At 42.0% G+C, this 26744-nt stretch overlaps 2 protein-coding genes across 3 annotated transcripts in view; both read right to left on the bottom strand.

Annotated features, from left to right (window-relative positions):
- Window positions 1-38: 38 nt before the first annotated feature.
- LOC121811893 (ADAMTS-like protein 1) lies at window positions 39-5241 on the bottom strand. Its single transcript, XM_042223114.1, has 5 exons — window positions 3874-5241; window positions 3499-3703; window positions 3248-3357; window positions 2879-3099; window positions 39-2028 (listed from the first exon to the last, which is right to left on the bottom strand). Exons 1-5 carry the CDS (start codon window positions 4005-4007, stop codon window positions 1919-1921), a joined length of 780 nt encoding a protein of 259 aa, XP_042079048.1. The 5' UTR covers window positions 4008-5241; the 3' UTR covers window positions 39-1918.
- Window positions 5242-5355: 114 nt separating this feature from the next.
- The window catches only part of LOC102303242 (ADAMTS-like protein 1), a 96648-nt gene continuing 75259 nt past the window's right edge, over window positions 5356-26744 (bottom strand). The window contains exons 4-21 of one of the 2 annotated variants that reach the window (XM_005927695.3): window positions 26246-26291; window positions 25697-25933; window positions 24295-24421; window positions 23490-23564; window positions 22336-22493; window positions 19335-19446; window positions 19021-19159; window positions 18890-18940; window positions 18581-18785; window positions 17810-17957; window positions 17642-17726; window positions 11996-12315; window positions 10269-10398; window positions 8070-8280; window positions 7791-7970; window positions 7520-7673; window positions 6356-7349; window positions 5356-6234 (exon numbers count right to left, since the gene is read on the bottom strand). In XM_005927695.3, the coding sequence (XP_005927757.2) occupies window positions 6030-6234; window positions 6356-7349; window positions 7520-7673; window positions 7791-7970; window positions 8070-8280; window positions 10269-10398; window positions 11996-12315; window positions 17642-17726; window positions 17810-17957; window positions 18581-18785; window positions 18890-18940; window positions 19021-19159; window positions 19335-19446; window positions 22336-22493; window positions 23490-23564; window positions 24295-24421; window positions 25697-25933; window positions 26246-26291 (3577 nt within the window). In that variant the 3' untranslated portion in view covers window positions 5356-6029. Of the gene's footprint in view, window positions 6235-6355; window positions 7350-7519; window positions 7674-7790; window positions 7971-8069; window positions 8281-10268; window positions 10399-11995; window positions 12316-16901; window positions 17727-17809; window positions 17958-18580; window positions 18786-18889; window positions 18941-19020; window positions 19160-19334; window positions 19447-22335; window positions 22494-23489; window positions 23565-24294; window positions 24422-25696; window positions 25934-26245; window positions 26292-26744 lie in introns of those variants that run through there. The other variant, XM_005927698.3, reaches the window with a different exon arrangement.

A 26744-nucleotide genomic window follows, 5' to 3' on the forward strand; every position in this document is an offset into this window, starting at 1 on the left:
TATATATAGAAGAAAGAAGAGCAATCACAACAACCAGATTATAAAAAGGAATGTATTTGGTTTTATTTAACGATAGGGAGCAACACATCAAGTCACCAGCAGGGGGTCCCCATCGCATGCACATCAACTACCATCAGCCGCAAGGAGAGACCCACCCCTGTAATATTTACAGAAACTTTGCTCAGGGACACACATGGAAATAAATAGTTTAAATGACAAATATCTACATAACTTAAGAAAATGACATGTGATACAATATTTTCCTCTTGTGATATCACATAACCACATCTCAGCGTAGGGCCAAGTAGTCTTCAGCTAAAGCTGGGTTGCACCTGATGACAGTGAAGCTCTGTGGAACCCAGGACGCAGAGACCAAGTCCATTACTAATGTGTCCACACGACACATTAGTAATGATCACTGCAAAGCTTCCCATCATACATTCACAGACATGTAAATATGACACTGTGACACATGGCGGACTGGATGAACTTTATCAGATCTGCGTGTGAGCGTGTGTAACTTCACAGAGTGGTTAAAGGGACACGTTTGGCAAATATCTTCTCAAGAAATATCACAAAACAAAAATACTGAAACAATGCAACTTTACAAACTACGTAAAAAAAAAAAGAAAGAAATTAACTCTGCAAGCCATGTTTTTAACAAAGACTTGGATGAGTTCTGAGTGCAAAATCCTTTTTTTCCCAAAACATTATTTGCTTCAGTCGTACACCTCCTATAGTGCAACCCATGCAAAAAAAATAATAAAAATTGAGTCTTACCCTCTAAAAACTGCAATTGGACTCCCTTGCTGCTTTGAAAGACCAGTTATTATGGTCAACATGTGCTAAATCTATTCATGCCCAAAATGTTGGCTTTAATTTGATTAAATGTAAACTTTCCATGTAATTTTGTAACATAAGTACATGTAAAATGATAAACTTAATGTAATCTGGTCAAATTCAAGTTACTTGATATATGGTATACATTCAGTTTACACCGACCACATTTCCCTTACTGATTAATTATTTGAATAAATAAACCTTTGATTTTATGCATTTTTGTTGCATTTTGCTTAAAATTAATATTTTATGTTTATGAAAACTTTTTTCCAAGTGTGGCTGGTACTAAATGTGTCCCAGTTATTTAATACTAGGCTTTATTTTGTCATCGTTCTCACTTAAGCAGCATCAAGCTGGTTTTCAGTTTTCTACCCCTTTTTAACCCATTGCTACGTTCATAAAAGCTCACTTAGCATCAAAATCCTAGCAGTAAAGACAAACACAGAGCTATCCAGTGGTTATCACAAGCTTGGCGTTTACCCAGAATTCCTTGGTATGAAGTCAGTCATCTATTTAGGCCGATTATTAACATCGCATTACTTCGTAAATTTGAATGCAATCATATAAACTTAATTTGGCGTGGAGTGATTGTGTTTCAGAGGAACATGATAGTGATCTTCCGTTTGCTCAGGAACCTGAAACTGAAGATTACGTTGCTCAGATTTTGTTAATGTGGACATGACCGTAATCACGGCTTTTAAGGCTTTAGTTCCCCTTTATGAAACCGCAGAGTTCCTACTGCTCACACTGGAAATATATCTACTGTTTGGGACACAAAAGCTGTTTGTACGAACTTCAGATTTAAATTAAAAATAAAGAAGTAAAACCAAAGCCTTCATTAACAGACGTGGTTTCCTCTCGTAGCAATAATTTTGAATTCAAACCCACGTATGGTATCTTAAAAGTCGATTTTAGTCACTTTTGGGTATGACAAACAAACATTCCTCCGCACTCGGGAATCCAGGAGCGATCGTTGAAGACATTGGAGGGTGTTGGGATAGGCATAGAGGTTCCTTGACTTCCGTGACACCTTCCCTGACCTTTCCAGATTTTTCACCAACGTTCTCACTTCTCCGTTTCAGGTGTTTCGGCAGGAGAAACAGCAGCGGCTCTTAAACTGGGGCAGCAGGCAAAGCTCCAGCTGCCGCACCTTCTCACAGTACCTCGTGCTGTCCCGGCACTCTCCTGCTGGAATATACAGAGGATACGTTTTACTATGCACAGTCGCGGCTGTGGGCTGTAGTGCTTAGCTATGGATATATTGTTGGAAATTTCAGGTCCAGTGCTCTAATTCGTAAACATTTGGCAATCTTTCTCTCACTGTGGTCTGTGGCTTTTTCTAATTAACCGGCACATTGTTTCTGGAAATACCTGACACAGCAGAGGCTTTTGTTGGTTTTTTTAAGGCAATTTTTCAGCACTTTAAGCACCGCGGGCAAAGTTTCCTTCACCAGTTTTGTAATGGGGTGCCAACAGACAAGTTAGAGACAGATACTGCCAAGTCTCATCATATGAAACCACAGCTATGTTTATTACGCGCTGGGCTCAAGTGCAAACACAACTAGATTGTCTTTTCATCTTTTGTTTTGTTTTTTAGTTGAAATGAAGGTAGAGTGTGAGCAACTGCATTTAACTAAAACCACTGCAACAATTTTGTGTTGCGAGAAAACAAAGTTTGACCCATCAGGCGTCATTGGTGTGATTCTTTAATAAGGCAAAGATGTCAATGTGATCAAAAACATGCAATAAGAGGATTCAGTGACTGCCTATGAAGGCACTGTATGGTGTTCTGTTTTTGCAAGCAGGCTCACAGAGCATTTCAGTTGCACTTCTCATTGTAAAATCTATTCTGAACTTCCTAAATTTCTGCCTTCTAGAATTTCTTCCCCTCAAAAGAAGAAAATCATAAAGTTGCAATTAAAAAAAATTACCCAAACATTTTTAAGCAATAGAAACTAAAATAAAATTCGCAAAAACCCACAATATGTTGTACATTTATTTACGACTCACACTTGACATTACTGTAACTTTTTCTCACCTCTGCCGCAGGATAAAATGTTACATCGCTGCCAGCTGGCAGGCCGAGGCCTCCACGTGCAGTGACGGTCTCGGAAGGCCTTGCTGGTCCGAAGGTGGACGCAGGTCACCTGGCGTGATTGGAAACCGTGCCGTCCGCACGTGGCGGTGCACTGTGTCCAAGGCCCCACGAGCCACTGAAGTGCACAAGCCTCAGCGGTGCAATTCCTCAAAGAGCTTGGCCTAAAATATGAACATACCTGAAATAGTATTCTGCTGAATAGCCTTTTTTTCCTTTGTAATATGAACCATAACTGGATTTTTTAAATGTATGTCGATAGCACATATCACCAACAGTATTAAACATTCTTAATCTTATTCCCATCTTTACCTGTGGAGCCCAGTGCACATCCTGTGGGGGACTCTGGTACCATTGGGGTCTTGGCAGTAGACATGGCGGTGCTGTGTGGCCAAACTGGGACCCACACACCTGCCATGACACTGGAAGAGGAGAATTCATCAGATTTCCCAGCTATCATTACAAAAATATTTTCTTGCTAGGGGAAGGTTTTGAGTCTAAACTGTGTTTTTATGATAAAACCTTGTGAAAACAAGCTTGTGCACAATAATATCTTGGCTCACCGGCCCCCAGGAGGTTGTGGCCCATCTTGCACAGGGAAGGAGGTTGCACGGCCTTGCATCAGAGGGTTTCCTTCCTGCTCCAAGGCAATTTGGACTCTCTACCTCTTCTGACCTGCCCTCGGGACCCTTCATGCAGCGCACAATTCTAGTCTGGGCTCCACCACCGCAAGTGGCTGAGCATGGGGACCAAGCATCAACTCGCCACCTAATAAAACAAGAGGAAAAGTCAAGTAGATATTAGATGTTTCAGGCCAAAAAATCTTTTCAGATACTCACATATGCAGTGAGTAAACGGAGGATTTCTGTTCTTACTGTAAATATTAAACTCAGTGTTTAACATCACTAATAGCACACACATGTAGAGCAGCAGCATACCTGAAGAGGCAGGCTTGTCCTTGGCACAGCTCGGCCGACCGACTGCCATTCCTCCTCTCAGAACAAGCCGGTCCATTTGCTCCCACACTGTTGCCTTGGACACAGATTCTTCCTTTGCCACCTGAAAATAACATAAAATATAAAATAAAATGAGAATGGTGTGTTCACCAACCTCATCAGTTGATGCGCCAGGATTTAAAGAAAAACATTACCACACAGCTTCATGACAAAACAGTCTTCCTAAAATATTTGAAAGTCATTCCATGTATTTTGGATTGCATTTCCTTTTCTTCAAATACTCTGACCTTAAAATGCCCAAGAGTATAGTCATTACATTGCTTTTAACCGACTCTGAATTCAAATATAACAAAATACAGTCAGGGCATTTTTCAGCCCTTTAAAGACTCCTTATCCTTTCTATTTAGATTAGCTGAATATGGTATGTTAAGTTAATCTTCTTTGAAACATTGCCTGGAACCTCTAATTGTTGCCGTATGGAGAGGAAGCGTACTATAGGATCAGGAAACGCACAGTGGCGGCGCTTTGATGAGAATGTGGCTGATCATGCTGAAGAGATGAAGGACAGCGTAGCTCAGAGGTGACCGGAGCTCTGTGTGATGCCCCGGACATTCCTCTGTCAATGACTCAGCCACATGAGCCACTGGGATAAGTAAGAGCTTACTGAATATCTGTGTCTGCGGTTACTCTTGAGTTTGTGTGTTTCTATGCTGGATGAACGCATGCTTTCCCAGAACCTCGAAGCCTAAACCACAAAGAACAACACAAATTACTATAAACTGGACTATTCAAAGCAGCATTAGGACAAACTCAACTCGACATTGGGTCTATACAAACTTGATCAATTTTAAGTATTTCTAACATACTTTTCTCAAAAGTCATAGTGATGTTTTTAGTATCTATATACTGCAAAATATCTCTGAAACCTCATTGCAGTTAGCAGCTAAAAGTCTGGCTCCACCTACATTACACAAAGATTTGCATGTGGCATTTTTTATCTAGCTTTTAGCAAGAAAACACAAAGGGTAATTCTGCAAAATGTTTAACCTCAACCAACTTTCTTTACTAACAACTTCCTATTTCTAATTCTTGGAGTGTAATAAAGTAACAGCATGATTCACATTTCAAAACAAGCTTTGCTTATCTTGTCCATTGCTGCAGCCCCTCAGTTTGTTCTCTGTTTGTTTTCCTGCTCAGACCTTTTAGCACCAATCTGGCAACCATGGGTCGCTGTGAAATCAACTACTGAAGGCTGATTCACACAGAACCCAGAGAGTGGTCCACAGAGTGTTTGCTGGAGGTTGCTGGCATTCATGCAGGGGCGTAATTTCCAGGTGGGTTAGGGGGGTTATGACCCCTCCAATAATCAGACGCAACCAATATAACCCCCCCAATAAAATTAGGAATTATCTTGCATAAATAGGCTGTTGATTTTCTTTACTCATTTCAAGTATTACCAGCAAAATAGTTGCATGTTTAATCATCTGGGAATTTACCCAGATTTATTTATTTATTTAGACAGAGATCTTGACACCCCCCAATGTTCAGCACAAAGTTACGCAGATGCAGTCACTAGCAGGCAATTGGTCGCAAAATGGTATACGGAGCTGCGATTTCTTAGGTTGCAAAGAGGTTGCCACAGTCGCCCATATTTTGCATGGAAGATGAGGACCTGTTTGCAAGCACTAGCAAGCTACTCTCCAAGCCATGGTCAATGTGTGAAAAGAACAATATAGACCGGAAATGGAGACCATTCACCTTGAAAGCAAAAGTCCCATCTTCTTAAATGTGTTGGTTTTAATGGGAAGGTCCAATTCACTTTGAATGTTCTCCAGTTCTTGTGTGCATCACACTTTTCACAGTTTCACTACTGCTTGGAGAGCAGTTTGCTGGTGTTCAGCATGTTTAATGCAAACTATGGGCAATCGTGACAATCTGCGATCAAAGAAATCCCAAAGATGTTTTTGGTCCAGTGCCTGCTTTGAATTTAACTCAACATCACCTAGCAACCGGTCAGAGAATTCATATTTTTTCCAGGCAACTGATGGTTGTCGGATATCTGATGACCAGTCTCTAAGCCTGTGTGACTGAGAACCTTAGCTGCCTTCTACTCGCTTCAAGGCCACTTTCAAAACATCTCAAGGCAGAAGCTTGAACCACAAGAAGGTGGAGCTTCTGTATAAACCATTGAAACCTACGGATCTATAAACCTTACCAGTAATTTGCACCGAAGACGAAAGAGATGTCCTTCCAAAACGGTTTCTGGCAGTGCAGGTGTACAAACCCTCATCCCCTTTGCTTGGGTACTGGATCCTCAGTGATCCTGTAGGCAACAGGCCTACTCTGCCAACACAAAGACAAGCTATCTATGAAGCCTTATCCAGGTCTTTGATATAATCATAAAAAAGCCACAGGGAGCCATGTAATTTTCACAAAAAGTCCTTACTTCAAGGTTAGTTCTTACCTGCTACTGTAGCGCAACTCTTTCCCATTCTTTGTCCATGTCACAGATGGGTCAGGATTTCCTACTGCTTCACACTTCAACACTAAACTAACAACTGGTTTCTGCAGGAAAACTGGCATTCCCACATAAACTATCATTTCAGATTGTGGCCCCTCTCCAATCTTTTTCGAACGTTGAATTATCAGTGGGTTTCTTGGTCTGGCTGTGTGGGCTTTAATGTTTGGTTTATAATGGAGTGGCTCTTGCGTGGAAGATTCAGCACTTTCTGGAGGGTGAAGAGTCGACTCATTCGTTTCACCCTGTGCCACAGTGAGCTCACTAAGCAGTTGTGCGATAAGTTGTTCCTCCCGTAGTCCTCCAAGGTCTTCGGCAAAGTTTTTCATGATCTCCTCTAGCCTGCGTGTGTCGGCAACGAGGACCTCTGGGATGTAAATTTCTGACCCTTCATCCTCCAGGGTAGAACTGTTCTTTTCACTCGCAGGTGATTTGTCAGCGATGTATTTTTCATCTCGAATGGATTCTTTATGATTAAGCAAACGCTCAATAATTGCATCATATCGGTTGAGGGAGCTGTGAAGCTCCTGAAATCTTTCTTGAGCTGAGATTGCATCCGGTCGCCCAACCTTTTGTCGTCTGAGCATTGACTCTGCTACAGACAGCTTTTGCTTGCTGCCAATGATCTGTAAGACTAAATGTTCTTGTGCCTCACCTGCGACACATGTATATATCCCAGCATCAGATGCACGAACCTGATGGATCTTCACATATCCTAGTGACGTTATGGAGAGGTGTGGTAGGTTGACCATGGGCTTCCCTTCCTTCAACCAGTGGATTTGGCCCTTACGGAAGTGGCGGGTTGGGCAGCGAAGGACCACAGTTGTCCAAGGCAGGATGTACGCATAACCACCAATGCCCAGGTGAACCTTTTTGCCTTTACGCCACTGGATATAAACTTTTCTCTGAGCCAGTATGGTGGCATCAGGCTTGACAGAGTCTGTAATTAAGAGGACAGGTTAATGCTTGATTGTTGGCTCAAATATCTGTACTTTGGGATATACAAAACTTTGCATTTAAGGAACCAAAAGAAAAGGGAGCTAACTCCCTTTTCTTTTGGTTCTATGCAGTATAACTTACATAAACACAGCCAAATAAAGAGTATCTTACTTTCACAGGGCTTGAAGAAGCATGGTCGGATTCTGTTGAGACGAGCCAGCAGGGAACAGTTCTTAGGGTCTGCTGTCAAATACCTTCCATTCACCTCTTTCTTCCTGCAAACAGCTTGGAGGGTCTGAATACCATTTCCACATGTCACTGAACACTGGAAAAACAAGAGAAATGTATTAAAATAAACAAAACCTGCAAAGTACCAGTTTTAACATGTCCATTTGAACAACAGCAATATGGCAGAATGATTTCTGGCTGAAAGGTAGGCTACCTGGGACCAGCTAGTTGTGACCCACTCAGGTGGGCATTCCTGCTCACCACAGGGCTGCTGGCTTGTAGGACTCTTAGTAGGGCAAAACGTGTCAGGTAGCTCCAGAATGCTGCCATCAGCCAACCGTTGCTTGCATAGTACCTGCCTCCTCTGAACCCCACCACCGCAACTTTGGGAGCACTGGGTGCAAAAACACGCAGAGATTAAATCAGTCACATGCGCTTGATTCCCAATCGTCAAACACTTGCAGTGGTAAACTTTTTAGATGATGTCCTTTACCTGTCCCCAGTCATGCGTGTCCCACATAGGAGGGCAGTCAAAGCGGTTGCAGGCTTGGAGAGGACTGGGCTTGGGGTTCTGACAGTCTTCGTCCCTCAAAACGAAAGTGTGATTGCTGTCACGAGAGGGCCGGTGTGTGCACCCCACAGTGCGAATCATCAGACCTACCCCACATGTAGCTGAGCAGGAGCTCCACTCTCCAGTTTCCCACCTGTTAGAACAATGTTTATTGTGCTCATTATGGCAAATCTACAGTACACTGCACACATGAAATTTCCCACTCGTGGGACTAATAAAGGTATCTTATCGTATCTTATCTATACTTCATAGCACTGTAAATAGTACTGTACATATATCTCTTGATCCAGTGAGAGAACACCTTTGCAGTCTTATGAATATGTAAAATCATGAAGGTGAATACAAGTGAAAAAGACATGAAACATAAAATCCCACACCGAGCTTCACGATATTCAAGAAATCCCTATTGCATTACTTTTTCATTTGTATTTTTCCAATGAACTACTGGAATTAATATTCATGTTGCTGCCCAACAAAATTTTAAACTGGGTTTAATCCAGCATCAAAGTTACTTTGGCAGGTTTATTCCAAATTGTGGCCAGTGTCCAAGTGGTTGCCATGCCTTTAAAGTTTTGGCTTGAAATGAGATGGCAGCAATTTCATTTTCTGCTCGACAGATTGGGTGATATTTCAAAACTACTCATATTTATTTAAGGCTCTGAGAAGAATTGGGAATGAAGCTTGCTCATGGACGGCTGCTATACTCAAAGCTAAATCCTATGGCTGTTTTCCTTTCAGGGGGAACACTATCCAAAGAGTGTAGCTTAATATGGGATGGTGAGGAGGCCTCAGGGAGGGAGAAAAGGGCCAAAGGAAACAAGCCCAATACTGCATTTGTTGTGCCTAAAAACAAGACTCAAAGCCTGGAAAAACAGGCAAGGGCAGGCTGCAAGCCTCTGGGTTTTCTGACAAGAGTGTGAGGGGTAGAACACTGACAATGTGCACGGTGTTAACCTGAAACGTGTGGCCAACCACAAAGTCCACTCACCATTTAGCCACAGTTTGCTCATGTTAAACAACATGCAGTTTTGCTGTTTGACCTTTTAGGTGTTTAATCTGGACGTGCATCAATCTGGTAGGTTCACAAAAAAAATACTTATGATTTGCAATTTGAAATGTGAAATAACACTGTTTATAAACTGCTCGTATGTTGAATTGAACAAAAAAAAAAAAAAGAAGCTACATTTTGACTTAAACATTAACAGCACAGCTTAAACCTGTAATATCAAAAATAATTTGAGCTTGAAATGTAGCAAGCACTGAACGCTCCCCAGAGGATGATCACAGTTACTTCAATGATTCCCTTTTTTTTTCTCTGGACCTACATTTTGACCTGGAGAGGGAAACGGGAAGACTGCCATTACATGTATTAACATAAGTCATGCTTGACTGCATAACATTACTTACCCACCCACAGGCTTTTCAATAGCATCCCCTCAGGATAAACCCTACATTGTTAACCCCTCTGGTAATGTGGCAAATTTGTCAATATGACATGCAATCACTGAAGGCCATTCCTAGTTGTAAAAAGAGCTTGCCAAAAGAAATCACTTAGAAAAACAGCTGAAGCCTCCTAGATTTCCCTTTCCAAGGACAACTGAACCTCGCAGGTAAAGCTAATCACTGTCAGATTCCACAAGGTTTAATTTGCTGCTTGCAGAGATACAACCATCCATCTCTGTCGTTCTGCTTTAGTATCTCTTGGACTCGAGCAGCCTTAACAGAGATTTAATTGCCCCAGTTGGTTTGAACCGAGAGGCGGATTAGAAGCTTTTGAACGAACCGTCAAACTTAACCGATTCAGCTAAGAATTTATCTAGGCTCTGAAAAAGTGGTACATCAGCGTTCCACTTTTGTACTGAATATTGCACATTTTTGGATGGATGCACTCTTGGCAAGCTAAGAGAAAGCACAGCCATATTTTTTTCCTGACTTTAATTAATATTTTTCTCTTAAACGTAGCCAAACGTTTTTTTCCATCCCCCAAAAATGCATTTCCTCCCTATTTTTACTACATCCATTAATCAAATCCTTTTTAATTTTCATGCACAAACCGTTTGAAACATGTTTAAATAATAATGATGACGATAATGAGGTCTGAGTTAGGGGTTTTTATTGTACCTGGGTGGGCAGGGCTGAGTTTTGCAGTCCTGGAGGAGTCGTGGGGGTCGGCGAGAGCTCACACACTGGCTTTGGTCTGCTGCTTCTCTGGTCTGCTTGTTCAGGCAGATAACCACAGCCTCCTGCGCACCTGCGGTTAGAGAACACAGCAATGTCATGCTTGCTTTTTTGCAGACGCTGTAATTAAAAAGGAAGATTTTAGGGTCCAAAATACATTAAAACACTTTGGTTGCCTCAACTTGTGGATGCACTCTCAGAGTTTTCATGCAAAGTCATATTAAAAGTAATGTAACATAACTCCCTGAGTCTGCTTCTAATGTTGGGGACAATAACAGCGAAGCAGGAACTTCAAACACCATAGCAGTGTGATGGTCCACAGGAGCACAGCCCTCAGGGTGTGCATCGGACATCTGATACCGGAGTGTAATCATCCCCGAATGGGAGTTTGTTGAGTTTGGATGAGCGCATACGCAGACACTGACAAAAGCCCACACCCGTGTGCAGAAATTAAGTTACAAACGCACACACGCAGAGATTAAGGCAAACGCACATGAGGCAGGCACGCATGCTTGCATGTGTAGGTAGGAAGATTAAAGTGGGCCTCAATGCATGTTGGCAGGATATTTAAGAAAGCGGTCTCTGTCTGGCAAAGCATTTTCCCAGTGCCTTGAGCACTGGCGACGTATGACCTCTATGCCATCCGCTATCATTTAATATGATATGATTTGCATCTGCTCGAGGCATTTACTGGCGTCAGACATCCAGTGACAATAGTTTAAGGCTGGAGCACATCACATTTGTTTTAATGATTCAGCTGGGACGTACTTAGTGGCACTCACGGAGTTGACTTGGTCTTCAAGACTTACTGTCAAATCAAGCTACATAACAGCACTTGTCTGCTGCTGATGTATTTACTTGCAGCATAATCTACAAATCTGCTCTGCGCGTTGGAGCCACCACAGGTGTACAGCTCCAGGGTTGGCACTGTCTCTGGATCCACCAGAGTGAAAATAAAAGGATGCGTAAACAGTGAAAGCTTCAGTAGAGAGCTAAACTGAAAATCCAAGAAGTATATTTAAAGAGATGCAAAAACGCAGCACATCTCAAACACAGATAAAGGACAGAAATACTCGCAATAAACTTTTCAGTGGGTCTCGCGTCACAGCAGAAATAAACTGACACGATTCAGCACGCAGTCTTCAGAGCATTTGAACTTTTGTACCTGATGAAGACTGTGCCAAAATGCGTAGGCGTATTTCTACAGCGATATCAGCCAAAAGTAGAAGAAAAAAAAATTAAATGTGAGCATATTTGTCCCTGATTCAGTTGGAAGTAAATTTTACATATTTTTGTGAAGCATATTAGAAAATGTTTTGAGATGGATTGCTATGAAATCTGCACATGGTCCCCCACAGGATGCAGAGCTGACTTGTGAGATCTCCTGAGTTTTTCTTCTAGGGCCACGATAAGGCTAATATTTTTGGTTTTAAAGGGAAACAGCATCAGAAGGATTGCAGAAAACAGTGATCGCAGACATGCTAACATGCTGACCTAAGACTGGAGATGTGGTAAATGTTACACCTGCTAAGCGCCAGCATATTTTTATTGTCACTGGGAGGGTGTCAGCATAGCTGCAGACACGAGTTAACTTTTCAACTCCCCAAATCTACTCTTTCAACTTCTCTCTCTTTACTTTCCCATGTCAGAGAGATCAATAAAGATCATACCTCCCCCACAACTCTCTGAGCACTCAGTAAAGCCCTCGTACTCCCAGTCGTGCAGTTCCTCTCTTTGCAGTGTCCTGCCCTTCTCCTCCTCTTCCTCCACCTCTTCCACTTCTTCACTTTCTCCTGCTTCACCCAAATCTACAGAGCAGGGACTGCTGTAGCAAGGCTGGCTGGTAGCAGGTTTGACCCCCTCGCATTCATCATCTGGCACGTCCACGATTGTCTGGGAGAAAGACAGCAGCACTTGGCACTTGACCGTCCGATGCTGGGTCCCAGCACCACATGTCCTGCTGCAGGGCTGCCAGGGACCGGGGATAAAGCTGGAGAGGAGAGCAAGCAACAGATGACTCAAGTGGAAAAGTATGAAAATTTTGATAAGGACTGTTTCCAAACCAAACCTGGACTGTTTGATAGCAAATCACAGTCGATTTATTTTTTTTGTTTTTGTTTTTGCTGTCTTTTTTAGTTTTCTCTGTAAACACATTGTATTCATTAGTGGCTGGGTTCTTAAACTCATTAAGCATTTATGAAATACAGTCAGTGCAGCGTGATTAATTGCACAGCTGTGAAACATTACGATCAGCTATTCTTGGATAAACAGCTTTCATGTGCATCCTTCCTCATCTTAAAAAATGGATGAGGGGAAGAAAACCTGAAAGGCCCAGAGACTGAACTATCACTCCTTCAACAGAAATCAGAGAGGGTAAAAGATCAGAAAGTGTGATACAGAAAGGAGTTTGAAAGCCCTCTTCAGATTGAACTGATTCTATAACTTTGCTGAAAATGCACACAGAAATGCTTGAACAGAAGCTCTATATGACTCAGTGAGATTAAATCAAGTGATTTAGGAGATCATTCAAAGTGGTTCTTGTGCTCATTATGTCCTTGTGAAAACTCTGGATACTCACTTATTGATATATGGACATACAAAGACAGCGTCTGTCCCACAACGTGCACCTGAGAGCAAATAAACGAGGCCTTCCTATTAACATCTTATATTACCAGTAAGCAAGTGCTCAGTTCTGTGACAGATGCACCGCTAAGCTGACAGCAGAGAGTGTCCGTCTGAGGGGACAGCCTCTCACTTTTACCCTTTGCAGTGCCTCAAACAAAGGAAATAAAATAATATATATCAGATAATTTATGGGTATTTTTCACCACAAGTTTCTTTACAGTTGATAGGAAAATACTCAAATTAAAACTGAGTCTTGGCCCTTTCGCGTGGTATCAATCATTTGGAGCGCAGAGCCTTAACAACAAAACACATGTCCAGCTGTCCAAATACTTACAGTGTGGACTGTAGCTTTTGGACAATAGCCTGATGTTTACAACACAGAGCAGCTGTCCTGTTTAGGTCTGAGCTCAACACTTCTGGTTCCTTTTTGGCAGACAGACTTTAAAGGACTTGCACATATGTCATATTGGAGGTGTTGAGTACATGCGAAAGTTTTTAAGACCAGAGGCACAGGTTGAACTGTGTTTCTAAATCACAGCTGTCATTGATCGAATGAGTAGCTGATAAGGATGGTCATTTGAGACATATGTGAAAGTAAAAAAACAAAACTACATCCATCAGAACCATCAGCTCTGCACAGTCATGAGCAGATGTGTGTGTGTGTGTCTGAATCAAGATGCAGTTTTTCATGTAGCAGATAGGTAGTGGCAAAGCTATTAGTCTTATAAAATAGCTACATTTCCCCCCTAGATTAACGACTTCCATTTCCTAAACCTGAACACAAGAAGACACAAAGCGAGTGTATGACTTTATTTCAGTGCTTCCCTGTTGCGAGTGCTAGACGTTAAACTGAGTAATGTACCACGCCACTGTAATTACTTCAGTAATCAGGTTACTGTTACTTCAATTATCTGCACGACGGGCAGACAGACAGAAAGAAAAACACATTAAACATGCCGATCAGCTGATTTCAGTTTATGTGGAAAACAGTGGGATTGCCCACAATTATTAAGGATGTTTATTTTTATTGCACAAAAGGACATGTTTGCAGTGCTAAAGTGTCAACTAAGTAGCCTTGGGCAAGATCCCGAATCCCAGGCTCTCAGATGCATTCAGTGGAATAAGAAAGTTAGATAGGAATGATGTACCATTTACAATGTCAGAGAGAAGGGATCTCTTCAATAGGATCTGTGTGGGAGGACAGAAGCCACGCCCACCTGCTGTTAAAACCTTCTGCTTATGGCAGGGAGCCAATCAGAAGGAAGAACATGCAGTCAAATTCCTCTGCAATCACTTAGCAATGAAAAGAAACGAGTGAACTACCTAAGTGAGCACTACAAATCTTTTGAGGTGAAAACAAAACGGTTTAAATCGGTAAAGTACATAATGTGCAAGTATAAGCACTGCTTCCTAACAGCGTTTGTGAACCTGACAAACTATCTTTATCTTTCCTTAATAAGCTCATAATGGTAGCAAAGCATATTTTGCATGGCAGCCTTCACCACTGTGCCGCATTCTTCCTTGGTTTAACAGTCTGACCGCAACACAAGAGGACCCTGCTGTTTTATAAGACGCCTCAATAAAGAGCTCATGATTAAGGCAAAGCTGGCTCTGTACAAGAGCTCAAGGACTCATTGTGTTACGGGCAAACAAATGAATCACCGGCAGTTAGACTTTGGAACAGGAACGACAAAGTCAACGAGCGAACCCACAGAAATGTTTATCTTCATGCGCCGTTAAAGTACATCTGTCAGTTCAAAAACGATCCCGATTTCATTCATGGGGGGAAACAACACATTTTTGTCACATCTGCCAAAGCCCCATGTTAATCGTATCAATTAAATATCCATCAGTGGAAATATTTTATTTACTCACGGTGAAAAAATGTTTTGGCTTGATTGGAGAACATATATGGGTTTAATTTTTCAAGCAGCCGCGCAGCGGTGGGTTTCGGCGCAGGCAACGGAGGTGCAATAAGTCTAGCACAGGAATTTCATTCTCTTTCCTCTCACATCTGTAACCTGGCCCCATATGGTGGGCAGATATTGTTGTTGGCTTGTGAATGACGGCATATTATACACAGATATTTATGTGCTTTTTGAGGACAGACATGCTTTTTTTTAATTTTTTGCAGCTGAGCAAAATCATATGTTTTGGCACTTCTCGCACTCCACAGATAAGTCAGAGTTACAGATGTTTTAAACTGGCTAACATGGTTGCTAATACAAGTCATGCAAGACACTGGGCAGAGTCCAAATATTGTGCATTTTCAGAAGGCGGCCATTATTAGCTAACTGATGTGTGGGACAAGAACATCTGGAACGTGTGAGAGCTTGCTGAGGTAATGCTGGTAGCCAGCGACTGTACATTCTTAAGGCTTTCCGAAAGATGTTTTGACTCTTCACCTTTAGTTTCCCTTCTTCCCTTCAATAGCCCCATACAACGTTTTATTAGTTCCATGCAGGTGACAAGAAACACTTTCAACCACCCTCAAATGTACCTTTAAGTGGACCTATTGTGCTTTTCCTTGGGTGATCTTATTAAACAAAATAAAGTTCAAAATAAAGACGTCAGTCAGAGTGTGTGCAAATAATCCCCATGACACTGCTCAAGACAGAGGATGTCCCTAATTTAGGAATACATAAGAGAAGCCTCCTGTTCAAACTTTCTGTTTAAACTGGAAAACCAATCAGAGTGGAGTTGGCTCAAAGCAAGGGTTAAAGGAGCAAATAGTGCTTATTTAAGACCAAGGCAGCTAGTATGAAATAACTGGCAACAGGTCAGTAACATAACTGGGTATAATTGTAAAATTGTGAAGACTTTGAATAGCTCATCATCTATAGTGCATAATATCATCGAAAGATTCAGAGAATTTGGAGAAATCTCTGTGCGCATCAGACAAGTCCAAAAAATGATTATCGCTCAGTGTGCACAGCATTAAAAGAAGGCCTGAGTCTGTCACAGATATTACTGCATGGACTCAGGAACATTTCCAGAGATCACTGCGTGTGAACACCGTTCACTCTGCCATCTACACTTGCAGGTTAACACGCTGCATCATGCAAGGAAGAAACCACATATGGACATGATGTACAGGCGCCAACATCTTCTCTGGATGTGAAATTCTCCTTGGAAAACATGGACACCATTTCTACCAGACTAAAGAGGAGCAGGACCATCTGGCTTGTTATCAGCGCTCATTTCCAAAAGCTGTCCCAACCCACACAGCAAAATCAGTATAGCCCAGATCTGGCCCACACAATGTGCTTACACATGGCCCACATACCGCAAAGAATGACAGCCCTTTGGTGGCCCAGATCTGGTTTGCCAGAGGTGGCCCACACATGGGCTAGCACAAGGCCAGTTGCAGACACACTGGTGGTCATGTGCTGGCCCATGTGTGGATTACCTCTGGTAAACCTATGTAATATACAATAGTGCGAAAGTAACAGACAGTGAACTGACTGATTCCTACATAGCGCTTTTCTACTCTAAACTGAATGCATACAAATTCACACTCTTGACATGCAGATTGGAGGAGCCAGGGATCAAACCACTAACCTTCCCATCAGTAGGTGACCTGTTCTACCTCCTGAGCCACAGCCACCCAGTGGTAAATATGAGCAAACCCTCACCAGGTTTTGGATAAAGTGTACACTCACAAACCTGTCAAACCTGCATTTGAAACGTTGGCTACCATAGCAGTATAGTATTGCAACATGGCATTTGGGTCTTCTAACTAAAATAGGAAAATAGGAACATAAATAGTGCCATCATTGCCAGACCTGGCCCACATCTGGTTGACATACACCCTGCCATGACACCAGTCAGTCAGAAGTGCCAGCTTGATGCCAGATCCGGGGAAGACCTGTTTTCTATGGGCCTGGGCCACATAAACCAAACCATAATTGGGCCAGATGTGGCATGCCATCACTTAAACAGTGCCATCTACACCAGACCTGGCCCATATCTGGAGGACATACCACTTACCATGCCAGAAGTCAGCCAGCAGTGCCAGCTTGACACCAGATCCGGGGCAGACCCGTCTGCTACATGGAAATATTTTTTTCAGATGCATTGCTTACATCAAATTCAAAATGAGGAAATCTTTTGCATAACATGGTAGGTTTTCTCCATTTAAATATTTAATGCATTTTCTACTGTGAATAAAATACAGTTTATGAGATTTGCAAATCAAAGCATTCTGTTTTTATTTACATTTTACGCAGAGTCTCTACTTGTTTGAAATTGGATTTGTAGTAAACGCTCCTGTTGGACTCCATGTTGATGGAAATTGCTGCTGACATGAACACAACCTTGATACTGTAGCCTTTACGTGCCAGTGCCATGCTCTGTCTGCTTCAATTTCACCTCCAGGTTAGTCCTAAGCTGCTGGTTGTTGAAACTGTGTAACTGGGATCTGACTTTTTGCTTTTTTAACCTTGAGGACCAGGAGTAATTTAATGCTGTAGATTTTCCCCTTCTTTTCCGGGTGATAAACTTTACCTTGTATAGCTTTAGCAGTTGCATCTTTCCAGAATAGTAAAGTGCAGCAAGACCCAAACACCTGCAATGGTTTTAACAGGACTTGCACCTCTGACTGGTCCAAAGAGGCTTAGTGATGAAGGTCTCAAATGCTTTAAGAGTCAGAAAGACAGTTTAGCTTTTTGTTGTTGAGTGCTGGTACTCACGTTGGTTCCTCACTGGCTGTGACTTCCTCCTCAAGCTCTATGGCCTGCTTATGCCATACAGGTTTTGCCTCAACTGGTAGTGTATCTACAGGAAATGATGCAAAAATGAGGCTGAACATAAGCGCCACTCTATATTTAAAACATGACAAAACGTGCAAAATCACCCACCTTTGGACTTGTAGCAGGGCACAGTCACCAGGCACTCCTCTTTGATGTGCGGTTTGGTGGTAGGGTTGCAGCCTCCGGCGTGCAGGCCACGGTGATCGATGCATAACACCACCCTGTAGCGCAGTCCCTGACCACAAGTCACTGTGCACTGGGGATGACAGGACATGCAGTCACAGATAGCAAGCCTATCAGCCTATTTTTCCATGCGTTAATTCCTAGTAATAGGCTTTTCTCATATTTGATAGAAAGTCTTTGACTCAAGGGAGGTACAGAAAGAGTCCTTCCAAAATCCCAGCAGCTCTCTGCTCGGGAGCGAACTTTGTCTATCCTCTGCCAAAACAAGCATTTTAAAGGCAGAGGGAGAATGTGCTAGATAAACAACATCCCAGGTTTTTAGGAGGCCACAAATCTGGCTCGCTACATTTCTATATATGAGCCCATTCAACTGGTGAGGTCGAAAATTTCCCAGGAGGAAGATATATAGAACATTTATGGTAGGATTGGTTAATGTAACAGCAGCTCTAAGAATTAAAGCAAAATAGCTAAGCTGACCAGGAGGGTTAGGTTGATCCAGATGCAGTGCCTTGATCATTTCAATGTGCAATGGTTCAGAAAGGAAATTTATTCAGAGGGATCACACTGGCTGCGGTGTCACTGGGTTTTTGTATGTTGCCCATTGGGAACACATCATATGTTTACAAGCCTCATAAAGACACCACATACAAGACGTTACATGACAGAAGAATTTCAACGGTAGAAATGTTCACATACTGGTGACCACTCCTGTGCCAGCCAGGTGGGACAGTCAAATGTGTTGCAGGGCTGCAGGATAGCTGTTTTGGGAGAGTAAAGACACTTCCACTCCTCTGTGGGAGTGATGGTCCCCTGCATGTCCTCCTCCACACACGATACCAAGCGACTCTGGATGCCCCCGCCGCAAGAGGTGGAACAGGCCGTCCAGGGGCTGCTCTCCCATCTGACATCATGAAAGGTGACATCATAAAGTGACTGACGGTTATTAGCAGATGTCAGGATTTGTATTGTGTGCCTCTGTGTGTTACTAGGTAGTCGGGCATGTACCGAGGCAGGGGGTGGTATTGGTCATATGGCATAATTTCCTTGTAGCCGTCACTAAAAAGTCAGAAACAGTAAATTAGGATTTGCTTTCACAAAAAGTCCAGTTTATTCCTCTTTAAGTTCTGCTTTCCAACCTGTCCAGGCACAGCTCCATGTTGCACTCCTGCAGTTTGGGTTTGGGTTTGACATTCTCCGGGTAGTAATGGCAATACTGGTCGACAACCACCCGTCCGCTCCGTAGATCATAGCACTCTGCTGAGGTTAGCTGGTAACCTGCAGGCCAGCAAATATCAGAGACCATCAAGAGAGATCTAGTAGGACAACGATTCAATATTAGGCTTTTAATAAATATCTGTGAATTAAACGGATCCTGTTTTTAAACCAAACCTGCTATCAGTCGAGTGAAAATGCTGCAGGCTGCTATTGTGATTTTCAAAATGCTGCTTACCTCCACCGCATGTGACGGAGCACGGGAAAAAGTCAGTCTCTCTCCAGCGGTGGATGATGGGCTGGTAGTAGATGTACTGGACCACGCTGTCTGTACCACCCGTAAACTGCACCTACACAAACATTGTTCAGATATAATCAGCTTTTCTTGTCATCACTATCAGTGTAGCGGGTGACTGCAGTATTTACACTGCACGGCTCACACTTTCCTTCTCGTTAGACAGATTAAAAAACAGATTTTTTTAAAGGCAAAGAGAGACTCATCCTGGGCTTCTTGGGGTGTTACTTGAACTTTGTTGTAGCCATGACAACCTAATAGGGCTGCTAATCTATAAAGAATCAAACAATTTGTTAAAACGGACTTTGCGTCCACAGAATTGTAATTAATTAATTAATTTATTTAGCCTTAGTTTTTAGTGATTCATAAACTGGAACCAAACCAGCTTTCTTTCTTAACACTTTCCTGATTTAAAAAAAGACCTTATTGATTAAAAATGAATGTGGAAGTGCCAAACAAACTGCAGTTCCTGTAATCACTGACTGAGGCTGGTTCCAGTAGTGAGCTAAATTACACAGATGGCCCTCTGTGTGGTGAAAAGTCCAGCTTTAAAAGAGAAATAGAGATGTTTACAGCTTCCCTTTGGAAGCTTTGGTCTCAAGAAAATAATATTCACCCTGCAATACTTCACTTTAATTCACTTTAATTATTGAAACAACAAACTGCCGTTTCTCATTGAAACTGATGTCGTTCTGTAGAAATTTTGCTTTATGTACTGTGTTGGAATTACCAAACAAGGGAAGCACTAAAAAAAAAACAATGGGACTAACCAGTGTCTCACCCTACTCAGGCTCCTAGCATGTATGAACATCCTAAGTGACTTTTTTCTTGAATTATTCTCAAGATAATTTAGAAACTTGACCTATGTTTCGTTTTGTAATCATGTTGTACAATGACATTGCCCATGTTTATCTGCAAGACACAAGGCTCCATGTGGAGAAGGCTCTATAAACGCAACATGCTCAAAGAATTTGGCCTTTGGAAACCTAAAGTGTACATTTCTGCACAGCTACTAGCTAAAATATTATAATGAAATCCTCTTAAGAGACAAAATAATTCATAAACTGCTGGATCAGAGGAAACATTTTCTTAGAGCTCTGCTTTAATAAAATAAAGAATAAAGGCTGTTTTAACAGATTAAGAATTAGAACAGTCCTTATTTTAACAGAGTAATAGAACACAATAATAGAATAAGTACGTCCATGTCTGTCCGTGTTTTCTTAGCCTTTTATTTCATTTGCTTTGAAAAAAAGCCCAAAGACACATTTTAGCAGCAGCACGTATAAATCAGACTTGACGACCGCTCATTCGCATTCATGTATTTACTGTGGAAAGACTGTCTGGCAACTTTTTAATGTGATTTTCCATTTGTCCAAACCTTTTTCCAGCAGAGTGATATGAGCTGGCTGTCCGCCTCGTGACAGATTCGAAAATTATCCATTTAAAGCTTCTCAGATTTCGTTCTCGACAGTTCCTCGTTATTGTCCCTTCCCGACTTGTGTTTATGAGGGAGGAAGTTTTCGCGGGCTCGTGGCTGTATAACCTTTAACGCCCACTCACTTGCCCTAGTCTGGGAATTTGTGCTCACATGTGGGCCTGAAGCAGAAAAACACGTCACAGCCACTGTGGCACGGCACTGCTCGTTGTATTAACTAGGCTTATGCGCTGTTATGTAATAACACATTTCTAATCAGATTTTTTGGAGTTATTCAAAGTTTGAGACTTTACCGTGAATCAAGTACAAGTTTCAGTAAGCGGCACTTACACCACAGAGGAGCGGTGAGGAGCTCGGAGGCTCTGAATGTTTGTGCTACTGTGTGAATGAATGGCACACAGCTCAAACACATTCTCAAAGTGAACAATCGCACAAAAAGAATTGTTTGAATTTCACATTTAAAAGACTCACACTCAAATATCTTTAAAACACATGAAATCAAAGCTGCTTTAAACTTTGCTGCTGTGAGACGTTCACCAGGAGTTCATGCGAAAAAAATAAAAACTGGCCGCACCACTTTCAGGAGATTGCATGACAAAAACAACAGTTTTGACTCAAACTGCACCAAAGACACCAAAAAGGGAATGAGGGTGATTGATTTGCAAGCACGCAGGTCTGCTGAGGCGCTGCTGGTTTTAACTTCCTGTGAAGAAAGTCAGAGAGGTGACCCGTTTATCTCCCCGGAATTTCTAAAATTATTTTGAACCTGCAAGAATTTTTTTTCTTTTCTTTTCTTTTCTTTTTGCTTTCAGTGGTGCTTTTGTCCACTTGATGAATTACCATTCGGTTTTGGTGCCTGAGAAAATTTACATTAACATTTAACAAGTAGTGCAGTGAGCTGACTGGAACAATTTTGCATCAAAGAAACCAATGCAGAGCCTGCTCTAGAAAACATATCTGCAGAAAATCATGGCAAGTTTTCAAAGAGGACATCTACAAGGATGGATTTACTGATTGCAGAACAGGGCAATTGTGGTTTGCAGCTTTCTTCTGACGACTTCTTCGAATATAAATCAACTACAGCAAGCGTGTGGCTGGGAGTGTGATGACATTTTGTATTAGTAGTAATTTGTGTCGGGTCCTCGTTTTTTCATGCAGATTCAAAGATCTGTTTGAGGGTCAAAACTTGGGTTTTGAAGCTAAAGTTTAGGCTGGGGCTTGTATAAATATGCTGGTTAAATTTAACAGTAAGGAATGCATTGATGTTAATGAATGTTCTCACAAAGACAGCCAAATATGTCACACCATGTTTCACCTTGGTAATACAAAACAATATTTAGAAAAAATATGAGATCTGTCCTTCCTCAGGTTCCCGGCAAGACACCCGTCAAGCCTGAAGTAGAACAGATGGACAATTCGGAAATTTCTCGAATTTTTAACAAGATGATGACAAATACTGGCTGCTGTAGCCTGAAAGAAAAAGAGATGTGCATTAATGTCAGCGCTTACTTTGACTGTGAAGTCAGCTCCGAGTGGGCCAGTGATTCTCAGGACTTCTTTATCTGAAAGTTTCTGGTAGTCCACGGTGGTGTTCTCTATGTAGTACTGCCCGGGTCTATCCAAGACCAGTTCATCTCTTACCCCCTGTAGAGTCTTACTCTCCATGTCTGAAGGTAAAAAAACAAACAATTAAAGTCTCAATATGTGCAAAGAGAAGACAAACAGGTGTGGCCACTGCCTGCCACAAAATCTTTCTTTTAATTTTTAAATTTTTTTTAATATTTTATGAGTAAAGTTCTTAAGTTCTGGAGCTGTGATTAAAATGTTGATCACAGACCCTTCAGTTAGACCCAGCGACACACAAAGAGCTCAGACTGGGTGCTGTGGTCACTCTGTCACTGTGATGAGGCTAACGTAGCCAGCATGCTTTCCCCTCACTGACCTCACTTTATCCCTGTCTATACAGGATCTTGTGTAACTTCAGTGTTGATGCTTAAAGAAAATAAAAAATACAGAGATACATGGGAACAAGTGGTGACCACCAGGCAACACATGGTTACAATCAAGATGCCGGAGGGCAAAATGGATGGGGGGGGGGGGAAATATCTAATGAAAAAGCTGTCCATTCAGAAGATGATCTGGAAACTAGCCACTGAGCAAAGGACAGGCACAGAGGTGAAACATTTGTTATCCATTTGATCCGGTGAGGATTTGATGCCAGGACTTTGACATCAGTGAATTTCCCTGGAAGCCTTATGTCTTGTCAGAGCCAGAGCAAAGGGAAGAAACACGTATCTCTTCTGGTTAGTCTGCTCTGGGCTACTTTTAAAACGAGTCTTTATTAGAGAGGCCAAAATGTAATATCTTTTGGAAATCAGAGTAAAAGATCGATCATAGATTGCTATTAGTGTGAAACATTCATTTCAAGGCCTGCCAAGTACGATCTTCTGTTTTCTGTTATGAAAATGTCACCACCGTGTCTGTTTCACTGTTTTTGCATCGGAGCATGCTGAAAACATAACACGCCGTGCAGAAAAGTCAGAGCGGTGCGGTGAACTCATGTTCAGTGTGTAGTATTTGACAAATGAAAGAGCACTGCCAAACACAGAGATCATGCTCAGCTGTTTTGGATGGAAGGGCACCCTGGACCTACCAGGACTTACACAAGTGATCCGGGCCTTTCAGGATCAGACGCACGTGACGACTCTTGTAAGGGATGGTGACCACTGTGTCCTCAGCTTGAACAAAAACAAATAAACAGTACCAATCACTACATCAATATATGACACAAATGCTAAAAACGAGTGACTTATGACTTAGACACGCTAGAGTAGAAACAGGATGGCAACCTTCTTGTGACTAGAAAAAGTTGGTGGTTGCAATTCATTTCAAAATAGTGCAATTAGTTGCAGCAACCAGCTAGTCGCTCAGACGTGCAACACTTTCAGCCTCGAGGTGATTGAGGAGGTCCCATGGTGAGATGCAACTTGTCTCCAAACAGTTGCAGTCTGACTGGAATTGATTGCAGTCACTCTCAGACAGAAAGTTTAGAAAATATCTGCTGTCTAGTTTATATACGTAGACAGATTGTCAAGATACTGCAATCAATCTAGGCTGGTCTGCAACAAATCCAGAAGTTGCAGTAACAGAAGTTACTCTGAAGACGGCGTCTGACTGCGAGCGGTCACAGACATGGTTCCCATCTTCAAAGCAGCTATTTTAAAGGCATGGAGGCAGGCATCCCAAGCTCTGTGCTTTTGCAGCATTCTTCTATTTATAGTCGTTTGACCTCTCAAAGCCAATGATGCAAATATTTGACAAAGGAACACTGCCCTGCTGATTGGGCTTAGTTATAACTCTTGTTTATAGTCTGTGTGGCGAACAAGTAAATCTGCTCGAGGACCTCTTTAGCTCAGCAATTACTTCTTTATTTAATAAAAATTGTAAAAAAGAGTAGCAATTCTTTACTTTTTCCTGAAGAATGCTGGGATTTGTAGTGTCCCCGCACAAGCCTGCAGGACGAGCCATCTCCATTGCAGACTCCACAGTTGTCCTCGGTCGCAGTGCTTCCAAGCTCATGATCACAACCTACAATCTGGAAAACACAGGAAGCACGAAAAACTTTGAGACATCACAAATGACACGCACAGTCACCTCACTTTTAGAGCCTGAAAGACCTTCTACCTTCTTAGTTTTTTTCTTAGGACAAGATAGCAAGGAAGATTTTCTGCAACAACACAAAAGTAAAGAGAAAGGATATGATATCATGAAGCACTCGAGCTGGTTCTGTTGGAGCTTCAGTACCATTTAAGTGTTACCATGAAGCGATTCAAACAACCCTCTGGTCTCCTCAATATTCATTCATTGAATTACTAAGACGCCATCCATAGTTGAATGGTGGATATTTCGTTTTGCAGTTTCTGTCAGCAAGACAAAACCAAAAACCGCAATATCATTCTAAGCATTGTAAGGGAGACACTTCTGAGTCTCTGCAGACACGATGCCCTGGGACATAATTCCATTCAACCCCAGAAAATGCATTGCAAAATATTTCCTGGGCTGTCAGTCAAACGCTAAATCTAAAGGAATACTCATTGGATATTCATTTGTAAAGCAGATGGCGTGATGCTAGTGCTGTAAGGTAGTCCACTGTGGTCCTCTTGAGATTTACGTCTTAGCTTTTGCTCCCAAATGCACGATATTGAAATTTGAATATTGAAAAAAATTGCGTACCAGTGTTGACAGGAGTACTGTACTGCGACAACATTAGAACCACTGGTCTAATACTGTGTAGGCTCCCCTTATTCCACAAACAGCTTTAGCCCATCAAGGTCTCTGAGGCTACTGCGGTATCAGACACACTGACAGCACATCTTTTAAAGACGGGGGCCTCGGCGGACTTGTTGGACTTGTTTTTCCAGGACATCCCACAAATGTTCACTCGAATTAAGATCTGGGGAAGTTCACACCTTGATCCTAAACCTATTTGAGAGTATTGTTGCAGGGGTGTAGTGGTCTGTGAAAATGTTTAAGCAGATTGTACATGTCAAAGTAATGCCACATGAATACCAGGACCCAAGGTTGCCAATCAAAGAGCTGCACAGAGCATCACACAGACTTCACTTGCCTCACTAGCTTAATCTAAACTTTTTACAACACACTGGGATATATTTACTTTGGAAGATCAACTTCTCAGTTATTTTTAAGGTGAGCTGATCTTAAATATAAGGATTTGCTTAGTTTACTGAAAAAAAGAAGTATTTATATGCAAGTCCCACAAGATGTACATCTTGGCTTCAAAAATTAAAAGAAATAAACCAAAATTCTTGATGACTTCAAAGCAATTGAGGTTCATGACATGGTTACTGACCTGGCAGATACCACTGATGCACATGTCCAAAGACTCTGTGTAACAGCGTGTCCCATCCAGCACCTTGGGCGCCAGCTCCACCACAAGGCCTGAGCCCTTGGCTTTGCATTTGAGAGCACACGGGTTGTCTGGGTCGTTGTATACCGGCAGCCACTCGTGGTACTGGTCCTGGTATTGCTCATCTGCGTGAGCTGAACACTGCTGGGCACGGAAATCACCGGCATCTGAAGGGCAATCCTGAGGGACATTAAAACATATTTTAAAATATTTTACATTCTTGAAAAAGGCAGGGCGAATGAAGTCTTCCATCTCTAAATGTGTGTGTGGGAAGAAGACTGCTGCATGAAATTAGCAGAATAAATGGAAACAGAAGAAGTTTGATGCAACTTCTTACTTTCTCTCAAACAGCAAGATCCCAAATCACCGAATTACACCCCGTACCCATAAATCTTTTAGACACAATTTGCCATATCAGTTTTACTTCTTCAATAAAAACATTTGAAAGCTGTGTCGACATCCACGACACAAAGATGAGTGGGTTCAACTTACCACATTGCTGCATGTGCGATATTTGATATTCTGTCCTTCGCAGGTCCTACAGAAGGAAAAAAAAAAGAAACCATGGGTAAATAGGCCGTGGGAGAGAATGATAAAACAAACCATAACGTGAACCAGTCATCATCATCTGAAGGAGTTGTTATATCCAATGACTCTTCCCTCATTATTCATATTGAAAATTATAGCGCTGATGTGGCAACCCACGAACATAAGTCTGTGGTGCGTTTGCAAAGCTTTAACAGCGTATTTCACACAAAGTAACTGTGCATAATTATCCAGTGGCACGCTGAAGATGAGAAATGAAGCTGATAAAACCTGCAGTTCCTGAAATGACCACTTGAGGGTGGCTCACAAAGCATTTAAAAGACTGTGGAATAAAGCCCAACGACACAGAAGAAATAAACATTAACAGCCTGCTTTAAATGACATCTATAGCTAATATTCACCTTCATAAACAATTGTACAGGGCTACATTGTTTAAAATTGTTAT

This window comes from Haplochromis burtoni, unplaced genomic scaffold, assembly GCF_018398535.1.
Source record: "Haplochromis burtoni strain Fernald_Lab_line unplaced genomic scaffold, NCSU_Asbu1 Contig_102, whole genome shotgun sequence".
NCBI lineage: Eukaryota > Metazoa > Chordata > Actinopteri > Cichliformes > Cichlidae > Haplochromis > Haplochromis burtoni.

Coding starts and splice junctions, on each gene's coding strand:
- LOC121811893 (XM_042223114.1), bottom strand. CDS start 4,007: ATGTTATTTTCAGGTGGCAAAGGAAGAATCTGTGTCCAAGGCAACAGT. Junction 3,704..3,873: donor GGACAAGCCTGCCTCTTCAG/GTATGCTGCTGC, acceptor TTGTTTTATTAG/GTGGCGAGTTGATGCTTGGT. Junction 3,358..3,498: donor CCACAACCTCCTGGGGGCCG/GTGAGCCAAGAT, acceptor CTCCTCTTCCAG/TGTCATGGCAGGTGTGTGGG.